The sequence below is a fragment of the Colius striatus genome, chromosome 1 (assembly GCF_028858725.1).
Source record: "Colius striatus isolate bColStr4 chromosome 1, bColStr4.1.hap1, whole genome shotgun sequence".
Classification (NCBI taxonomy): Eukaryota; Metazoa; Chordata; class Aves; order Coliiformes; family Coliidae; genus Colius; species Colius striatus.
Window position 1 is genome coordinate 149,203,784 of NC_084759.1, and position 17,980 is coordinate 149,221,763.

The following is a 17,980-nucleotide window of genomic DNA, read 5'->3' on the forward strand; positions in this document are numbered from 1 at the left end:
GGATATATAGACAGATAGATACGTCTGTATCTGTCATAACTAATAGGAACTGAAGAAGTTCCAAGCTACTAAAAAAAAAAAAACTTTTGTAACCTTCTCAAATATCACATTACAAGTTGTTTCCAAATACCCAGAAAAGCGCTAAGACTTGTATACTGAGAGATACCAAAGAGAATACAGCTGTGAACCATTCTTGATATTTTGACCATTACTTGGAAAACGTGTAAAAGGCAAACGTTGGTAAACAGAAGGGTTCATTAGTACTAATCTTTTTTTATCTGCTCCTCTTTGTTTCTAAGTGATGTAAGATTTAAGGCATATGCCTAACATAGCTTTAGCATGTAAGGTTAGGACTTCACGTTGAAAATACTTTCTTATAATTGGAAGAGGCTTTATGTAACTCTTTCATAAAACTCTTTCTCTTCTCACTTCCCTGCCTAATCACAAATACATCTGTGACTTCAACTTCTTAGTCAGGAGATGTGGTTCCCTTCATTTATGTGTACAACTGTGTTTGCATGTAACCTGCAATATTCTACACATTCTCATTGATCAAAAAGATGATCAATATTGGTATGTTTGTAAGTCTTCTGTATGTTCAGCTGTAAACTCCGTTTTGTTACCAACATAGTTACTGCCTCATTAAAAAAATAATGTAAAGGTTTTAAATTAAATATACTTTAGAATTAAAATTGACAGACGGTCATGTGCACCTTACACATTACTTGTATGCTATATGACCTCACTCATGATTATGCTGAACTGCTCATATTCCAAGTGTATAGTTAGGTACTACCAATGAGTTGACAGAAATTTGGGTTTGGTTAGCTCTGTTCACAAAGCATAATTTTTTTGCAGAAATACTCAGTTTATGACAAGTCAATAAGCTTTGGAAGGAAGAGGTAAACTATTGCTTTAGACCTCAAGTAACTTTTCTCTAAATTTCTGTGTCTTTCCATCATCAAGAAAAGAGTCATTTCTGATAAAAAGTATAGTGAGCAACGCCTGGATGTCCTCTCTGCTTTGGTGTTGGCTGAGAACACCCTCAATGGGCCAAGTACAAAACAGAGGCGACTAATAGTTTCCCTTGCGTTAAGTGTGGGAACACAGATGGTGAGTGTCATGATTGTTCCAGACCTTTACTTGTTTGGTGTAGTATCTTACAAAGAAATATAATCTTGTCTTTTTTTTTTTTTTCCTTCTTTTTTTTCTTTGTTTGCACAGAAAACTTTTAAAGATGAAGAACTCATTCCCCTTCAGTTAGTTCTGAAAAAACTGGACTTGATCAGTGAACTCACAGAGCGGTAAGCGGTGATGCATAATATATAGAAGGCAGTGCAGTGTCACTGAGGGAGCTGAATCCTTACTGTGTGAATTGGGAAATCTACTAGCTGCATGCTGGTGGTGATTTTTCCATGTGTCATAGACCAGGGATGGACAGAAATAATTCCACAGCTAAGCCTGGAGCTCACTGGTCTTTGGGCAACTCATATTTTACCTAACTGTTGCCAAATAGGTAATCCACTTCCGTGATTGCTTAGAAATTCTGTCACTTTCTTCAATGACTTGGCTTTATGTTAAGTCAAAGTCTTCCTGTTAACTCAAACACGAAAGCTGAGTTAATACCAGTCTATTTGTAAGATCAGGTTGTTAGTTCACATATGACGCAGTGTCTAACTGCTGCTGTAGTCTAAGTGGACTCTCAAGTTACAGAATGTTGGCCATTGAAAGCCAGGTGAATAACTTGAGTTCCATGCATACTTTAGGGAGAGACACAGGCTTTCAGTGGATGACTCATGGGATAAGTTCTTGGGATAAGTGTTTGTATACAAGTTGTATCAGGAGAGGCATATTTCTCATTTTTGATTTACAGGAGAAACTTAGAATATGTGTTTGACCTCTAGACTGCTAATTACGTGCAAGAGGGAAGTAGTTATTTAGGATTTTGTTGTAATGTAAGGTTTAATTCTTTCTGGAGATAGAGTTAACCTTTTTTCTAAAGCAGGTACCTTTTTTAGCCTAGTGAGAAACAGGAAATGAAAATATCTTTAATGAAGAATTTTCTTTTGAAGGACCATGTGTCTGGAATATTAAAATAAACTGTAGTCTTGAAAAGCAGTTGTCATGAGTTTAAACACAGTGAAATAAACACCACTGTGTTAGAGGAATGGTTTCTTCCAGTTCTGTGTCTAATAAGTAATCTTGTTTTCTAGAATTCGAGCACAATGTGACTGTTGTTTCTTATACTGGCATCGAGCAGTGTTTCCAATCTATTTAGATGACGTCTATGAAAATGCAGTTGATTCTGCTAGACTGCATGTAAGTAATAATGTTAACAACTTAGTTTTGACAAGCCACTGTAGTGGAGAGAGATTCAGAGCAGAGGATAAAGCTTAAACTGAAACTCTTCAGAAAAAAAGTAAAACCCAGGCAGAAACTTCCTGTCAATACATAAAAAAGGATATAAAAGGAAACTTTGTTCTAAATCCAATTAAGGAATATCTGTAAGATTGCTCTAAAAATCTCAGATTGCTCTTGTGAACTCCGAGTCTCTCTGTATCTATCTGTCTTTGTTACTCCATTCATTCTAATTTGAAATGGACACTTTTTTTCTGGACTTGGAACATTAAAAGCCTTTATTTCACATTGTGGAACGTATCATTGTGTTCAGTGATGCTGTGTGGGCTAGTTGTCCCGTAGCTTTTTCCACCCCTCATCTCTCCTCCCCTCTTTGAGCTATCAAGTATTCGCTGCAGAAATGAATCATGCTTTGACATACTAATCCTGGTAAACCAAGTCAATTATCTATTGTATTATTGTACATGTCATGCTAAATTACAGTACTAAAATTAAATATAGTGCAAGTTTCAGATGAAATAGCTAATAATTATGACCTTCCAGTAAAGGAAACAGTAGCAACTAAATATTTCAGGGGAGTAGATTAAGGACAGGAAATTTCAATAGGGTTTATGAAATGTGTTTTTACTTCAAGTGGGAAGACCAGCAATGTTTGATTTGTTCGTTAGCTTTGAACACTGTTTGAGATGCTGTTGGCATGTTTGTCAATCAGTTGGTTAAGTGTAATAGTTTTTTTTTTCAGTATATGTTTAGTGCACTACGGGACTGTGTGCCTGCTATGATGCATGCAAGACACTTGGAATCTTACGAGGTGCTTCTGGAATGCTACGACAAAGAAATCATGGAAGTGCTCAATGAGGTAATTGATTGTGAATGGAAATCAAAGGCAATGCTTTAGCTTGGAATATCTTATAGACAAGTGTCTATTGTACCAAACGTGATATGATTTTAAAAACAGCACAGAGACCTTTGAGACTGGTGTGAAGTGTTTTTATTAGTCAAAAAGTGTTCACTGAGGATTTTGGTTATTTGAGACCTGTTGTTAATTATCTGTTTTGACTGGGAATATGCAAATACTGCACTCTAAATTACAGAAGTTGGCAAAACCTCAGTTGCTGATTTGACTATGCAGACAGAAGAGTGCTGTTTGTCAGGTTAGCTTCTGCTTGTATGGTTGCCTAAAAGAAGTACTACTGTTCTTTGTGTGTGTGTGTGTGTGTTTTAACTTTTGAACTGCTCTTTTTGTTTGACTATTTCAAAACCAAACATTACCTGTTCTGCAGAAAATGAAGACAAATTGCTTTATTGCAAGACTTCCTTGCAGAGTTAGATCTTATTGTTTCCTAGATAGACAGCCCTAAGCCTAGTTCCCCTGAAGGTGAGGAGCAAGAATACTTGTTTAAATGGTGTTTAAACTCCTACATCAGAGTTTTAACCATGTACCGAATGACATCAGGTAGCTAAACCTTTATCTTTTATGAGCTGTGTAGCTTTTTCTTGCTATTGTGTACTCAGAACAAGAACATGATGAAGAAACTCATCGTTCTGGTTACCAAATATTGGCTCACTTTTCTTTGACAGGGCTGCAGAAGTCAAAGCTGTCTCTGCTAGTTTAGTCAGTCTTTTGTTTGTCTCTGGAGAGAAATGTTAGTCCTGCTAACAGAGAGTTGTGAGCAGACACTGAACTCTTTTTGTCATCTTCCCTGAATAGCACTTACTGGACAAATTATGTAAAGAGATAGAAAAGGACCTGCGCTTATCAGTTCATACACACCTAAAGCTGGATGACAGAAACCCCTTCCGAGTTGGTATGAAGGATCTAGCTCACTTTTTCTTTCTGAACCCAATACGTTTCTTCAATCGATTCATTGACATAAAAGGTGAGGAGTTAGACATTTTCTTGTTTGCATTACTTTTACTTTAATCTCTTGTTGTGCCTTGACTTGGTGTGTCTTTTAACTTCTTTCCACACCTCCCTAATGAAATAAGTAATATTATTTTAGTCCATCCTTCTGTGTGTTTACAGCTTATGTGACTCACTATTTGGACAAGACCTTCTACAACTTAACAACTGTAGCTCTTCATGACTGGGCCACCTACAGTGAAATGAGAAACTTAGCAACTCAACGCTACGGTTTGAGTATGACTGAAGCACATCTTCCCAGCCAGACTCTGGAACAGGTACAGTACCCATGGAATATGGATATAATTAGTTCCATTACACTGTCTGAATAGCTGCCTAGAGTAGAGACTGAGTCGTTAAAGTTGAAGTACCCAAAATTAGAGAGCTGTTTGGAAAAAGTAACCTTTAATTTCTGGTTGACTGCTGAGACAGAACCTTTGAAGATAACATTGCTATCAGTTAATTTCACATTGGACTTGGATATTTCACTTTCTTAACATCAGATTTAAGAAACTGAAATTGGATATATGAAGTCAGAGGAGATGTTCTTGAAAACTTGATATCAGCAATTTGGCAAGCAGTAGACCTGGAATACGCCTGTCACAAGTCTGGAATGACTTTTGAATGGGTCTTTTGTCTGGTTTATTGTTTGCTCTTCTGGAGGTTCTGCTTAGTGATCATAAAGAGAAAATGTTTTACAGGCTGGATGTGGAGGACTAATGCACATCTGTTCTTAGATTAATTAGGAGAGTGACTCAGAGCCTCCTAGAAGCTGCTGACCAGGGTTACATAAAAACTTGTAGTTTCATCAGGTTAACGGTGAAGGCATTCACTGTTGTAGGGTCGGTGCACAAGAAATACAATTTGCATATTTCTGAAGACTTTCCTTCAAGAGCTTTAGTATCTTGGGTAATTTTGGCAGCTAACTTCCATCCCTCATTTGGGTTAGCACATTGGTGAGAGCTTTTAGAAATGCAGCCTCTTTTTTGTTTATATTCGTGACGACTGTGTCTTCCTGAGTTGAAAGAGCACATCGAACTGTGAACTGTAGCTGCTTCTTAGTACAAAATTACTGTGGATTAATTTATTTTTCTGGCCTTGACTTTCTACTGGCAATATTTGACCATCACATTGTTATAAAGAGTTTGATAATTTCTCAGCATTGTTTTTTTAACATTCACTCTGGTATGAGCTTTACTTCAAAGTAGACACTCCACACCCCACCCAGCCCCGCAAAATCCTGATAAAATCCTTAGCACAACTGGATATAGAGTGTATAGATAAAATATCATCCTTCCTATGCACAGTGGTACTGAAGGGACTTCTTAAGCAAAACAATTGTTAGACTTATATTGTACATTATAAACTTCAGTCTTCTGGACAGGCTGGGCAGAACATATCAGAAAGTAGCTAGTTGCTGATGTCTCTGTACCTATAGGAATCTCTAAGGCAAGATTCCATTTTCTGGAATATGAGAACTGACAAATCTAGTTTTGTTGGTTGGTTTTTTTTTTTTCAAATGGGGCTGGAGGATTCCTTAATTTCAGGGAAAGTTAGAAAAAGAACCAGTCAGGAGTGTAATTGTTTAAACATAAACCAAGCTTCCTTTTTCTCCTCTAAGTGTTATCTCACAGACACTGAACAAAAATTGTCGAGAGATTCTTCATTTTGCAAAGTGAAAACATTGCTTTCTGAAACATTTTCCAGTAACTACAGAAGTAGTATTTGCACACCTTAGTGGTTAGTGTGGTGTTTTAGCGCTGCCTGGGTGCCAGATGCCCACCAAATTGTTCTATCACTCCGTCTCCTAAACTAGACAGGGGAGAGAGAAATACAAGAGGTTTGTGAGTCGAGATAAGGATGGAGAGATTGCTCAGCAATTAACATCCTGGGCAGAAGACTCAACTTGAGGAGAAGTGGTTTGATTTATTAATGAGTAATCAGAACAGAGCAGGGAAAATGAGAAATAAACCCAAATCTTAAAACACCTCCCCTCACCCCTCCTTCTTCCCAGGACTCTCCTTCCCCTCCCAGTCAGATCATTACAGATGGACTTTGCTGCTGCTTCTTCTTGGGGCTGGGAGGTCTCTTCACGCTTCCCACTGCTACACTGGGGGGACCTTCCCACAGGAGAGAGTCCTCCATGAACTTCTGCAATGGGAATCTTTCCCATGGGCTACAGTTCTTCATGAACTGCTCTAGCATGGCTTCTTCCCACGGGGGCAGCTTCTCACACCCTGACCCAACGTGGGTCATCCACAGGGAGAACAGTCCTTCAGGTACCAACTGCTCCAGTGTGGGTACCTTACAGGATCACCAGTCCTGACAGCAAACCTGCTCTGGCATGGGCTTTTCTCTCCATGGGCTCCCAAGTCCTGCCAGGAACTTGCTCCAACATGGGCCTGCCACAGAGTCACAGCCTCCTTCAGGCATCCACCAGCTCCAGCATGGGGTCCTCCATGGACTTCGAGTGGACCTCTCCCAGTGGTTCTTCATGAACTGCAGGGGGAACAGCTGCCTCACCATAGGCTGTACCACAGGTCACAGGGAAATCTTCCTTCCAGTGCCTGAGCACCTCCTCCCCCTCCTTCTCCACTGACCTTCGTGTCTGTGGAGATGTTCTCACATTCTGATCCCCTGTTGTTGCTGCAGTTGAGCAACTGCACAGGAACTTCTTCCCCTTCTCAAATATGTTATTCACAGAGACATTACCTCAGTCACTAACTGGCCAGGCCTGAATCAGGTGTGGGGTCCATTTTAGAACTGACTGGCATTAGCCCTATCAGCTACAGGGGCAGCTTCTGACAGATCTTGAATGTTTAAAGAAGCCACCCTTGTAGCGCCACCTCACTTCTGCCAAAACCTGGCCCAGGCAAAACCACTATAGTTAGGCATGTCAGTAGTTCTTGAGTTTTAATCACAATAGTTTTCAACAGATAATGTTTTTTCAGGGTCTGGATGTTTTGGAAATCATGAGAAATATCCACGTTTTTGTATCCCGCTACCTCTACAATCTGAATAATCAGGTAAAGTATATCCCTCACTTGATTAGAATCTGATTTGAAGGGGCTGGGAAATCAAAATAGTTATACATGTAAGAAAAACCCAAGCTGAGCATACGTAGTGACAAGCTGGGAAATAGCTATTGGACCTCTAGGAAAATATCCTTGGGTATACTGTAGATAGGTCTTGGAGAATGTTCTCTAAGCATAGTTTGAGTATGGTGTGTCAGTAGCATCACTACATGTTCCAGTGAAACTGGGAGAAGGCAGCTGCTGTGTAAGGATGTGCCAAGTACCTCATTTTTTTTTCAGCTTGAAGAAAGAGTATCTGAAATGGGTTAGTAGAGAGAAGTGGTGAATGGCATGGAGAGCATGTACAGGGAACAACCCTTTGTGGTTTCTCACAATGTGAGAATGAGGGGCCCACTGTGAAAATGAGCAGCTTCCTTAAAGAAAAGGATGTACTTTTTATCGTAGCACATAGTTCAGTAGCGGAACTTATTGGCAAAAGTAAAAAAGGTGCCAAGAGAGTTTCAACCAATTACTGTAGGATATACTTTCAATAAATATGAGAGTTTAGGTGCAACATCTGCCTTGGAATTGTGAAATCACTGCTGTGCAGAAATTGGAAGAGCCTATCAGATAAAGGTATGTGTGCTGTATTTTCTTGGTTCTTTCCCTAATCACCAGTGATTAGCTCCTCTCAGATACAGGTTATAGGCTATTTAGATTAAGAATTTATCATAGAATCAATTTGGGTTAAATAACTTTATTTTTCCTCTCCCTGCCTCCCAGATCTTTGTTGAAAGAACAAGTAATAACAAACACTTGAACACTATCAATATCCGGCACATTGCTAATTCGATTCGAACTCATGGAACGGGAATCATGAACACAACAGTGAGTATCTTTCACAATGCTGTTGGATTTGGGTTTTTTTTAATAGCTCACAAAAGCCTCCAAACTCTTGCATCTCCTAATGGTTTATTTGGTCAAACAGTTTTAATAATGCGATAGTAACGTTCTGTGTGTAGTAACGAAACAAAGAAGTTCTTGGACTTACTTGCAAATTGATACCACGATGTCTTTGGAGTTACGGTACTTCCAGTTGTTACATAAAAGTTAATGAAGAGATAGATGTTCTGGTGGGGTTTAGAATTTCAGTAGAGATAAACAATACTTGGCAAACACTTTGATTTCTAAACTGCCTGCCTAAACTAGCATGCTCTAAGTTTCTCTCCTTGTTGAGCTTAGTATACAAATGTTTTTGCTGCAGTTAAATCTTGAGGAAATGCAATGTTAGTTTAAGTTCCTCTTGGAATGGTTAAGCTTAAAAAAAAAATCAGCTTTTTGATTTGCAAAATAAAAGCCACAGATCTCTGATCATTCATGGGAAGATTGTGACTTCTTCCTGCACTAATTTTAATGATGTCTAGTTGCTTTAACTAGTGGGAAGCATTTAGCACTTAGCAAGGTAGATAAAGGCACTTCCTATGGCATTGCCTCCTGCAGCAGCAATTTATCATTGTGGTTCTCAAGTTTTGGTTACAGTACCAAAGGTATTTTCAGGTTGGTGCTTTCCAGTCTGCTGCTCAAATATCAAACCATCTCTCAAGTCATTACTTAAAAGTGGAATTTACTAGAACAGTAAGTTTTTCACGATTTCTTGCACTATTGGAAGGAACTTCGTTTGCACCGTTCTTCTGACAGTGGGCACTTCAGTTACTCAAAGTGGTGTTACATTATTTTCTGGTGATGTACATTTATTCTCTTCTGATAGTGAGTAAAGTTATTTATGCAGACATGGGAAGTAATTAAATTGTACAGGGTGAAAGTGTGTTTCTGCCTTATGGGAAAGTGTTTTAGAAAACTGAGGAAGTGAAAAGGTGTGTCAGGAGATTATTCAGATTCCACAGCTTGGCTGAGGAGATAGAGCTTGTCTGCCCTTTCCAACTTGAGATGTTTTGTATTGCTTCAAAAGGACAGTTACAGGATACTCTAGGTACAAACCAATGGCTGTGTAGGGCAGGTCATTGAACTGAAATAGATAACTTGCCTTACCTGGAATAGAGTAGACCTTCCAGGAGAGGGTTTTCTTTATTCTTTCAAACCACTGAAATTAAAAAGATAAATTGACAATAATATATTGAAGTAAACAGAGTAAAAGTTCTGTTCCTCTAATAAACAGTTACTCGAGAATCTTCTGAAAACAGGTTGTTAGATAGGCTTGTTACTTTGCAAACTTTCTTGATTTGACTATTATTTTCTTCTAGGTAAACTTCACTTACCAATTTTTGAGGAAAAAGTTTTATATTTTTAGCCAGTTCATGTATGACGAACATATCAAATCCAGACTTATCAAAGACATCAGATTCTTCAGGGAAGTCAAGGATCAAAATGATCACAAGGTACAGGAATTTTTCAAGGATTGAGAGTAACTTGGCTGAAAGAAGTGCCCTTTTTATGTGACTTTAGGTGCACCAAACTATAACGTTTCTGTTACTTGAATGTGCATCTCTCGGCAAAATGACAGCTATTGGAGAATGCAGTGTTACAAATGTCTGTATTCAGGATAGCTTTGTTTCATTTTTGCTGCTCTGTAAATATGAGACTAGCTAAAAGTCATTCTCACTTACCTAAAAATGAGGATTTGATGGAGCCATGGTCTATTGGAGGTTCTAAACTTCTGATCCAAATTGTACTTAATGGTAGCTTTTAGTTTTGCATAATAAGATTATGCAAATTGAATCCAAACTACTGTGTACATGTAGCACTTGTTCCAGTATGTGAAGATCTAGGAAAATCCATTTCTCAAAAATGTGAGAGAAAATCCATCTAACAAAATAGACTGCCAGCTTCTTTATATGTCAAGTGCTTATTTCTTTTAGGAATACTTTCTTGTCCACAGTAACATTTCTATTTCACTTCTCAGCTTACAGAAGTGATTTAGCCAAATGGGTTTTGTGGACTAATATAGATAGGCAAGTGTGTAAATTATACAAAAGTTAAGCTGTAAATGTGAAGTATGAATACATTGCAAATAGAATTGTATTGAGATAGTTAAAAATGGGTTTTTCAGGATATTTAATTACAAGTTGTTCTACAATATTTTTCTAGTATCCCTTTGAAAGAGCGGATAAATTCAACCGAGGCATCAGGAAACTTGGAATAACCCCGGATGGCCAGAGCTATCTTGACCAATTCAGGCAACTCATAAGTCAGATTGGTATGAAATGCTGTCTAAGACAATGTTAGAAATGTTATTAAATGGAGGAGATCTTAATTGCCTAGTAACTGAACTCTTAGCTCAGGCTAAAATTAGATTCAACTCCAGCCAGATGGAAAGTGCTTCATTTGTGCCCCTTGTGAAACAAATATTCTCATCTAATGACACACAAATTGCTCTTGCATGTCCCAGTCTACAGTATAGCTACAGCTTGCACAGATGCCTGTTCCTTTCTAAATTCTTTTCTTTGTTATGGAACTGCCTCTTATCCAAACAATGCATTTCCTGATAAAAAAAGTAGTACTCTTAAATTGATGTACTTCAGAAAATGCCCATGTACACCCAGCTGAAGTAACTGGGAATGATGCATGACGTTGCCATGGTATTTTCAGCCATTGGTGCTGTAGACATGCAGGGCTAATTGGAACTTGCAAGTGTGTAATGTGCCCAGTGGAAAGAGTTTGTGCTATTTGGCCCTTATGCTGTCACAAAAGTTGATACAACCTTGTGGTTTTATTTATGTAGACTTTTGACACTGATGTTCAGTGTAACCTTTCAGACATGGCTTTGAGAACATTTTCTTTACCAGAACTATATGGCAACTTTAACTTACATTTCAGAGCTTACAGGAGTTAGGAAGAGCACGAGTGTTTGTCTTTAAGTAATTATAAACCAATTACTTGTCTTTTCTTGTTTCTAAAGGCAACGCTATGGGTTATGTACGAATGATCAGATCTGGTGGACTTCACTGCTGCAGCAGTGCAATTAGGTACTTTCACAAATATTTCATTTTTCTGTTTGTTCCTCTTCATTCCTTTGCTCCTCTTCATGCTGTTACTCCCTAGGTTCTTACTCATCCCCCATAACTTTTGAAAAGATCCAGTTTTATGCCTTTATTGAAGTGAAATTGTCAAAAACAGTGCTGGAATTCAGAACTGTACGATCGTTGCCATAAGCCACTAAAAATAAAATTATATGGAAAAATGCTGCAAAAGGGTTAATAGAATGTACATGTAAGTCATCAGGAATTACTGACTCAGTTAAGGACTGATGTTAATCACTTTGAGAGTGCATTAAGGAAAAATGGTACAAGCCTTGAGGAACTTGGAAAAACCATTTCTTTGCTACTTAGCATCATAGAATAGTAGGGACTGGAAGGGACCTTTAGGGATCATCTAGTCCAACCTCCCCGCAGAAGCAGGTTTGCCTAGATCTTCTTTCTGTATAGATGGTTGTCTATCCTTAAGGTCATTCTATCAAAGGGACCTTCATGTACAAGGAACTAGTTGCTTTTATTACAAATAATTGTGAACTTAGTTATCAAGGGCAGCAAAAGCTAGAGAGAAGAGATGGTCGCTTGGTAAAAATGGTGTGTGTGCTTAGATGTGAATTGAAGAGTGCCTGAATGAGAATGGTATGGCAGATACAACTTCAAGGAAGTAGTTCAAGCCCAGAAGACTAAATTAACTAAGTTACAAGTTGTGGTAGATAATTCAGTGAACATAGACAGTTCAGCATAATCCTAACAAACAGTAAGTTTTCAGGTTTGTTCCTGATCTGGAAGACATCGTTAACTTTGAAGAGCTGGTGAAAGAAGAAGGACTTTCGGAAGAAACACAGAAAGCAGCAAGGTACTCTCACATTGTGCTCTTGAGGTCTGGGGATAAGAGAATTGTAATTTTCAAGTTCGAAATGGAGCTATTAGTTGCATGTGTGTATTAAAAGTTCAACTGACTATGCAAAAATATTTGGTCTTCTTCTAAGCAGAGAAAATAAAAGCAGTTGTTTTAAAAAGGCAAAGTGGTATTTGTACTGATAGAATGGTAGAATGTGGTTTCTTGATAAAATCCCTGCTGTTTAAAGGCCAACAAGCTTTCCTCACCATGTGTCTGAAGTCTGCTTTTACAGTGTTCAGGGCCTTAGGCAAAAAAGATGCAAGTATTCTATTCATAGACCTTTTTTGAGAAAATCAATTCCGGAAGCATTATTTTAGGTGGTTGTAGAAGTGGGTGTAATTTCAGACACTCTGATCCCAGCACTGGATTGTAGGTGTAGCCAAAGGGTGAGAAGAGAGTTGTTACCCCAAGGGGTGAGTAAACAAAGAAGCTTGCGACAGAAACCAGGTAACACATTGCTTATCCTTTGCAGGCAGCTGGACTCTGTCCTCAGTGACCTCACACGTAACTTTGCGGAAGGGACAGAGTACTTCAAAATGCTGGTGGATGTATTTGCTCCCGAGTTCCGCAGCCCGAAGAACATGCACTTGAGGAACTTCTACATAATTGTTCCCCCCTTGGTCAGTATTTGCCTTGTGTGTCCCACTAGTTACTTGAAAAAAAAATGAATAGGCTCAGGTTTGTGTTTCAATATTCTATATGAGGCTATTGACTAGCATATTGTACTGTCTTGACCCCAGTTATGACTGGGATTGTTTCAATTGTGGCTTTGTTGTTAGTTGTCCAAAGGCTTGGTTTTTTCTTTATTTATATCAATTCATGGACTAGCAATCAAAAGGTAACTTTTCTCCTATTTGAATCAAAATTGAAGAAGCCAAGAGAAAAAAGGAGGAATTGGAGCAATTAAGGATGAAGGGAGTTTAAAACCATGTTCTTCAACTTGTATGTGTGCTCTTCCTTCATCACATTAAGTATCTTCAAGCTCTTTTAGTATCCTGTTCTAACGCAGTAAAATTGGGGCCCTCTCTTTTGCAATTGGGCCTGCTTTTGCTAATTAGCTTTATTTCGAATGAGTCCAATTGAATTGAGGTGAGACACACTTGAGTGCAGCATTTGGGACGTTTGGAAGCAGTTCAGTTCACAGGCACACAGATTAATGTGTTACATCTCATTTTAGAAACTGATTTTGAGATGTTGATGAGCCACAGACTCTTAAGACTGTGAAAGGACAGGTATGTCATGGTGACAGAAGTCAGGGAAACTTAAAGACTCAGGACACATGCTTTTGTTCTTTTTTCCTTCCCATTTGTGGAGGGTTTTTGTCCTGATAACTACAGTTTCAGGCATATACCTTCCATTTTAGTTTTTAAAAAGCATTTCAGTAAAATTTGAAACTGTCATAGGATTTTGAGAAGCTGTTAATGTACACACATTTCCACGTCTCAAGTGCAGTTATTGCATAACACATAGCCATTGTTTGATATTACTGCCTGGATCTATGGCTCAGCATCATCGTAAATGTAGGACTATTGAAATATTTTTTGTGTTATCTAAATAGAGTGAAATAACATACTGTAGCTTTAAACACTAATATCTTTAAGCTTTCCAGGAACCTGGCTGTTTTAATTATCTTTCATTTGTTCATATGTTTACTTAACATTCTCTTGGTGATTACTAGAGGTAATAAGAACCTGTCAAGAACAGCAAAGATGAAGATGTGCCTTTGGACTTTCTTATGCATAAGCAAATGTTTTCCAAAGCTTAACTAGACTTCCTGCCCAAAAAATCTAGAAAAGGACAAGTTTTCATACAAAAGTGCCTAATGATGAGACACACAATCAGCATAGTTTTGGGCATTCAGAGGTAACAGCATGTATGTGAATAATACCTTTTAAAATTTGTAAGTCTCTCTCAATGATTCCAAGGCAGCTTTTTCCTCTTTCAGACTCTCAATTTTGTAGAGCATTCCATCAGTTGCAAGGAAAAATTGAATAAGAAGAACAAAAGTGGAGCAGCTTTCACTGATGATGGATTTGCCATGGGTAAGTTTGAACATGCTGATTGGCCTTTGGGTAAGCCAACATAATGGATATTTGCAAAAGAAGTTTTGTTCATGTTGTGTGTTCCTGTAACTGAAAGTTCCATAATTTAAATTTGAGTTATCTTGGCTTCAGCACAGTGGATTTGAGGTCTGTGTTGTGTTCAGAGTCTCCTAGGTGGGAAGAAGCTGAGTAGGGGAGTGCACAGTTTTGTTGTGTGTTGGTGCTCCCCCATTTCATTCAAAGCTTGCAGATCTCAGCCGATCAGAAGGTATGCAAGTCTTTGGATATGTTTTCTAGTTCTTCATTATGATTTTTGTGTGGGAACTGTCAACTTAGGCTGATCCATTAAAGACATTAACAACATGTTTTACAAACTGCACGTTGACATTGCTGCCTGGTTTGTTGGTGACTATAGGTGTGGCTTACATTCTGAAGCTTTTGGATCAGTACCAGGAGTTTGATTCTCTGCACTGGTTCCAGTCTGTCAGAGAGAAGTATGTGAAGGAAATCAGAGCAGTAGCTAAGCAACAGAGTGTGCAGTCTACTAATCAAGATGAAAAACTGCTACAAACTATGAACCTTACCCACAAGCGACTGGAAGTTTGTTTACAGGTATAGCGTGAGTCTCGTCTGTTCTGTATCAAGTTCTGTACTTACCCAGCACTCATTCAGGCATCTGTTTTCTGATGGAGCTTAACAAGAGCAAAAAACATTGTGTGTATACAGCAACAATGCAAAAAGGCTACAAAGACTAGACTTGGGGTGTATGGTCCGAAGGGGATGTCTGAAGTGTGTGTAATATTTGAATCAGAAACTTGACCTGCTTGATGAAAGTGTTTGTCCCATAGAGTTTGAAATCTAATGCAGCTAAAACCAAAATGCTTAAATAGGAGGGAATAACTTTTTGGTTAAATTTCTTATAACAAAGTTTTTACATAACACCCTGAACCCTCAGAGTTGCTTGGGTGTTAATTCTGAGCTGCTAAGTTGAGTGATGCACCAGCCGTCAAGTAGGACAGATATATTTGAACTTTGAAGCATAGCAGTTCAGATTTTATCAGTGGTGTAAATGCTTTCTCTCTGTCCTCTTGATTTGAAGAGACTGTAGGACAAATCTGTAGTTGATGAGAAGTAGCCCATTGCATTCTGTAAAAGTTCATCCATTGTTGCAATAGGTAAAGTTCTGTATGTCTTCAAGACTTCCACAAATGTGCACTGTGATTGGTCCTCTGCTGTTACAAAACTCACTGAACCTTGATCAGTTTCTGAACAATCTTGTGGTCATTTCAATTATTGACTTGCATGATTTTCCATGGGCAAGTTGCTCCAAATTCTTACTGCTACTACAAACCTCATTTTCAGCTTCAGCATATTGGTGACAGACTTGCTGCACTGATGCTGCTTTGCTTAAATTACTGTAAAGGTTTTGGCTGGCACTTGTTTAGTAAGATGCATGTGAACAAGGTATGAATGGAGAAAGATTTCAAGATCTAAATCACTTAAATGCTTTTGAAAGTCTAGTTGACTTAGATGCTTCTGAAAAAAACCCTCATTTATAATATCTGTATACAAATTCATTCTTGTGATACACTGACACTTCTGTATCTCTTCCCTTAGGAATTTGAACTCCTTTATTTCTCACTGAGTAGCGCAAGAATTTTTTTCAGAGCAGATAAAACAGCAGCAGAAGAAAACCAGGAAAAGAAAGAAAAAGAAGGTGAGTGAATTCTATATGTAATATGTTTCTGATCTGGAGTGTTGATCTACTTTAGGACAGGACAGGAAGGCTCTACAGAGGGACTTGCCAGGCTGAGGTGATGGTCCAAGGCCAATTGTGTGAGGTTCAACAAGGCCAAGTGCCCGGTCCTGCATTTGGGCCACAACAACCCCATGCAACTCTACAGGCTTGGGGCAGAGTGGCTGGAAAAGGACCTGGGGGGTTGCTGGTCAACAGCCAGCTGAGCATGAGCCAGCAATGTGCCCAGGTGGCCAAGGCAGCCAATGGCGTCTTGCTTTATATCAGAAATACTGTGGCCAGCAGGACAGTCACACTGTGTTAAGCGCTGGTGAGGCTGCAGATCGAATACTGTGTTCAGTTTTGGGCCTCTCACTACACGAAGGCCATTGAGGTGCTGGAGCATGTCCAGAGACAGGCAACAAAGCTGGTGAAGGGTCTGGAGAGCAAGTCTGATGAGGCGCAGCTGAGGGAACGGGAGATGGTTAGTCTGGAGGAGGCTGAAACAAGACGTAATCACTCTCTACAACGATCTGAAAGGAGGCTGCAGTGAGGTGAGGGTCATTCTGTTCTCCCAAGTTGCAAGCGATAGAACAAGAGAAAATAGGCTCAATTCACACCAGGGGAGGTTTAGATTGGAGATTATGAATAACTTTTTCACTTGGGAGTATTGTTAGACACTGGCACAGGCTGCCCAGGGAGGTGGTGGAGTCCCTACCCCTGGAGGTATTTAAAGATGTGTAGATGTGGCAGATGTTTTAGTAGTGGATGTAGTAGGACTCGGTTAACAGTTGGAGTCAGTGATCTTAAAGGTCTTTTCCAACCTAAAAAATTCTGATTTTCTGTTTTGGCTTATGAGAGCATGTGCCTTAGCAGGGAAAGTGGTTTAGTTGGGGTTTTTTTTTTTCCCTCTTTTTTTCATAGCTGCTGTCTTTCTAGTTGTTTAATTCAGTATTCCAGAAAGAATTTGATGGGGTCAAGGATGATTGAGGAGTCAAGAACAGTTCACAGAGGCCTAATTTGGAATGGGGGAATGTCAAGCTGGGCTTCTGGGGACAAAAAAACACTAGGAAAAAAAACCCCAATCAACCCACCCACAAAAACCTGGGATAGGGAGAAATGCATACTTGCAGTAATACTGAATTCAGTGACTTCAGCAGAGGTTGGAGGAGCAGGAGGCAGCAGTACACAGGAGCGTTGGTGGTATAGTGGTGAGCATAGCTGCCTTCCAAGCAGTTGACCCGGGTTCGATTCCCGGCCAACGCAGCCTGATTTTTTCATCTCCCTTATGGTGAAATGTTTACAAATACATAAAGGGTGGGTGTCAAGAGGATGGAGCCAGGCTCTTCTCAATGCGACGGGTAGAAGCTGGAATAGAAGAGGTTCCAAAGAAACATAAGGAAAAACTTCTTCACTGTTGAGGTAAGGGAGCCCTGGCACAGGCTGCTCAGGGAGCGTGTGGAGTCACCTGCTCTGGAGGTTTCCAAACCTGCCTGGACACGTTCCTGTGTGACCCGATCTAGGTGAATCTGCTTGAGCAGGGGGTTGGGCTGGATGATCTCGAGGCCTCTTCCATCCCATACCATTCTGGGATTCTCTGATTCTTCCTTGTGAATGCTGGAAGATTCTCTTTGGTATGTGAAAATTTTCCAAGAAATCAAAATGCTCCCAAGGACCAGAAGGTGCAGTTCAGTCACAAGTCACTTAGGAACTCAGTGTATTAAAAATGGAATTGGCTAATAAATTTCTGCTTTAGTTCTGGCAAAGGCACAAATGACCTGTGAGACTGGTCCCGAACCAAAGATCAACTTTGAAAACAGTTTGCAAAGAAAGAAGTCTGTGAGCATGAATCTCTATTTGATTTTATTCAACGAGTTGCTGAAATCATTCACCTCAAACCCCAATGCAAGCATTGTGATGAGTAAGCACAGAGATGTTACCCCAGCTTCTTTAGGAGAGTGTTTTGTAGCACAGCAGTTACTTAATTCTATTTCAGGTTATGTATCCGCTGCTGTGACACGTGTTCAGTTCCCCCAGA

General features: G+C 39.3%; 1 protein-coding gene and 1 non-coding gene across 5 annotated transcripts in view; both read left to right on the forward strand.

Moving 5' to 3' along the window:
* The window catches only part of WASHC4 (WASH complex subunit 4), a 44,642-nt gene that overhangs the window by 23,226 nt on the left and 3,436 nt on the right, over positions 1-17,980 (forward strand). For 3 of the 4 annotated variants that reach the window (XM_062011480.1, XM_062011498.1, XM_062011489.1), the window contains exons 17-32: positions 967-1,113; positions 1,225-1,304; positions 2,214-2,319; positions 3,101-3,217; positions 4,070-4,238; positions 4,385-4,539; positions 7,213-7,287; positions 8,059-8,163; positions 9,537-9,671; positions 10,381-10,489; positions 11,192-11,258; positions 12,034-12,120; positions 12,638-12,785; positions 14,111-14,207; positions 14,623-14,819; positions 15,825-15,924. In XM_062011480.1, coding sequence (XP_061867464.1) covers positions 967-1,113; positions 1,225-1,304; positions 2,214-2,319; positions 3,101-3,217; positions 4,070-4,238; positions 4,385-4,539; positions 7,213-7,287; positions 8,059-8,163; positions 9,537-9,671; positions 10,381-10,489; positions 11,192-11,258; positions 12,034-12,120; positions 12,638-12,785; positions 14,111-14,207; positions 14,623-14,819; positions 15,825-15,924 — 1,894 coding nt within the window. Of the gene's footprint in view, positions 1-966; positions 1,114-1,224; positions 1,305-2,213; positions 2,320-3,100; positions 3,218-4,069; positions 4,239-4,384; positions 4,540-7,212; positions 7,288-8,058; positions 8,164-9,536; positions 9,672-10,380; positions 10,490-11,191; positions 11,259-12,022; positions 12,121-12,637; positions 12,786-14,110; positions 14,208-14,622; positions 14,820-15,824; positions 15,925-17,980 lie in introns of those variants that run through there. The other variant, XM_062011508.1, reaches the window with a different exon arrangement.
* On the forward strand, positions 17,137-17,208 carry TRNAG-UCC (transfer RNA glycine (anticodon UCC)). Its single transcript has one exon. It is a non-coding gene; the product is annotated as a tRNA-Gly (tRNA).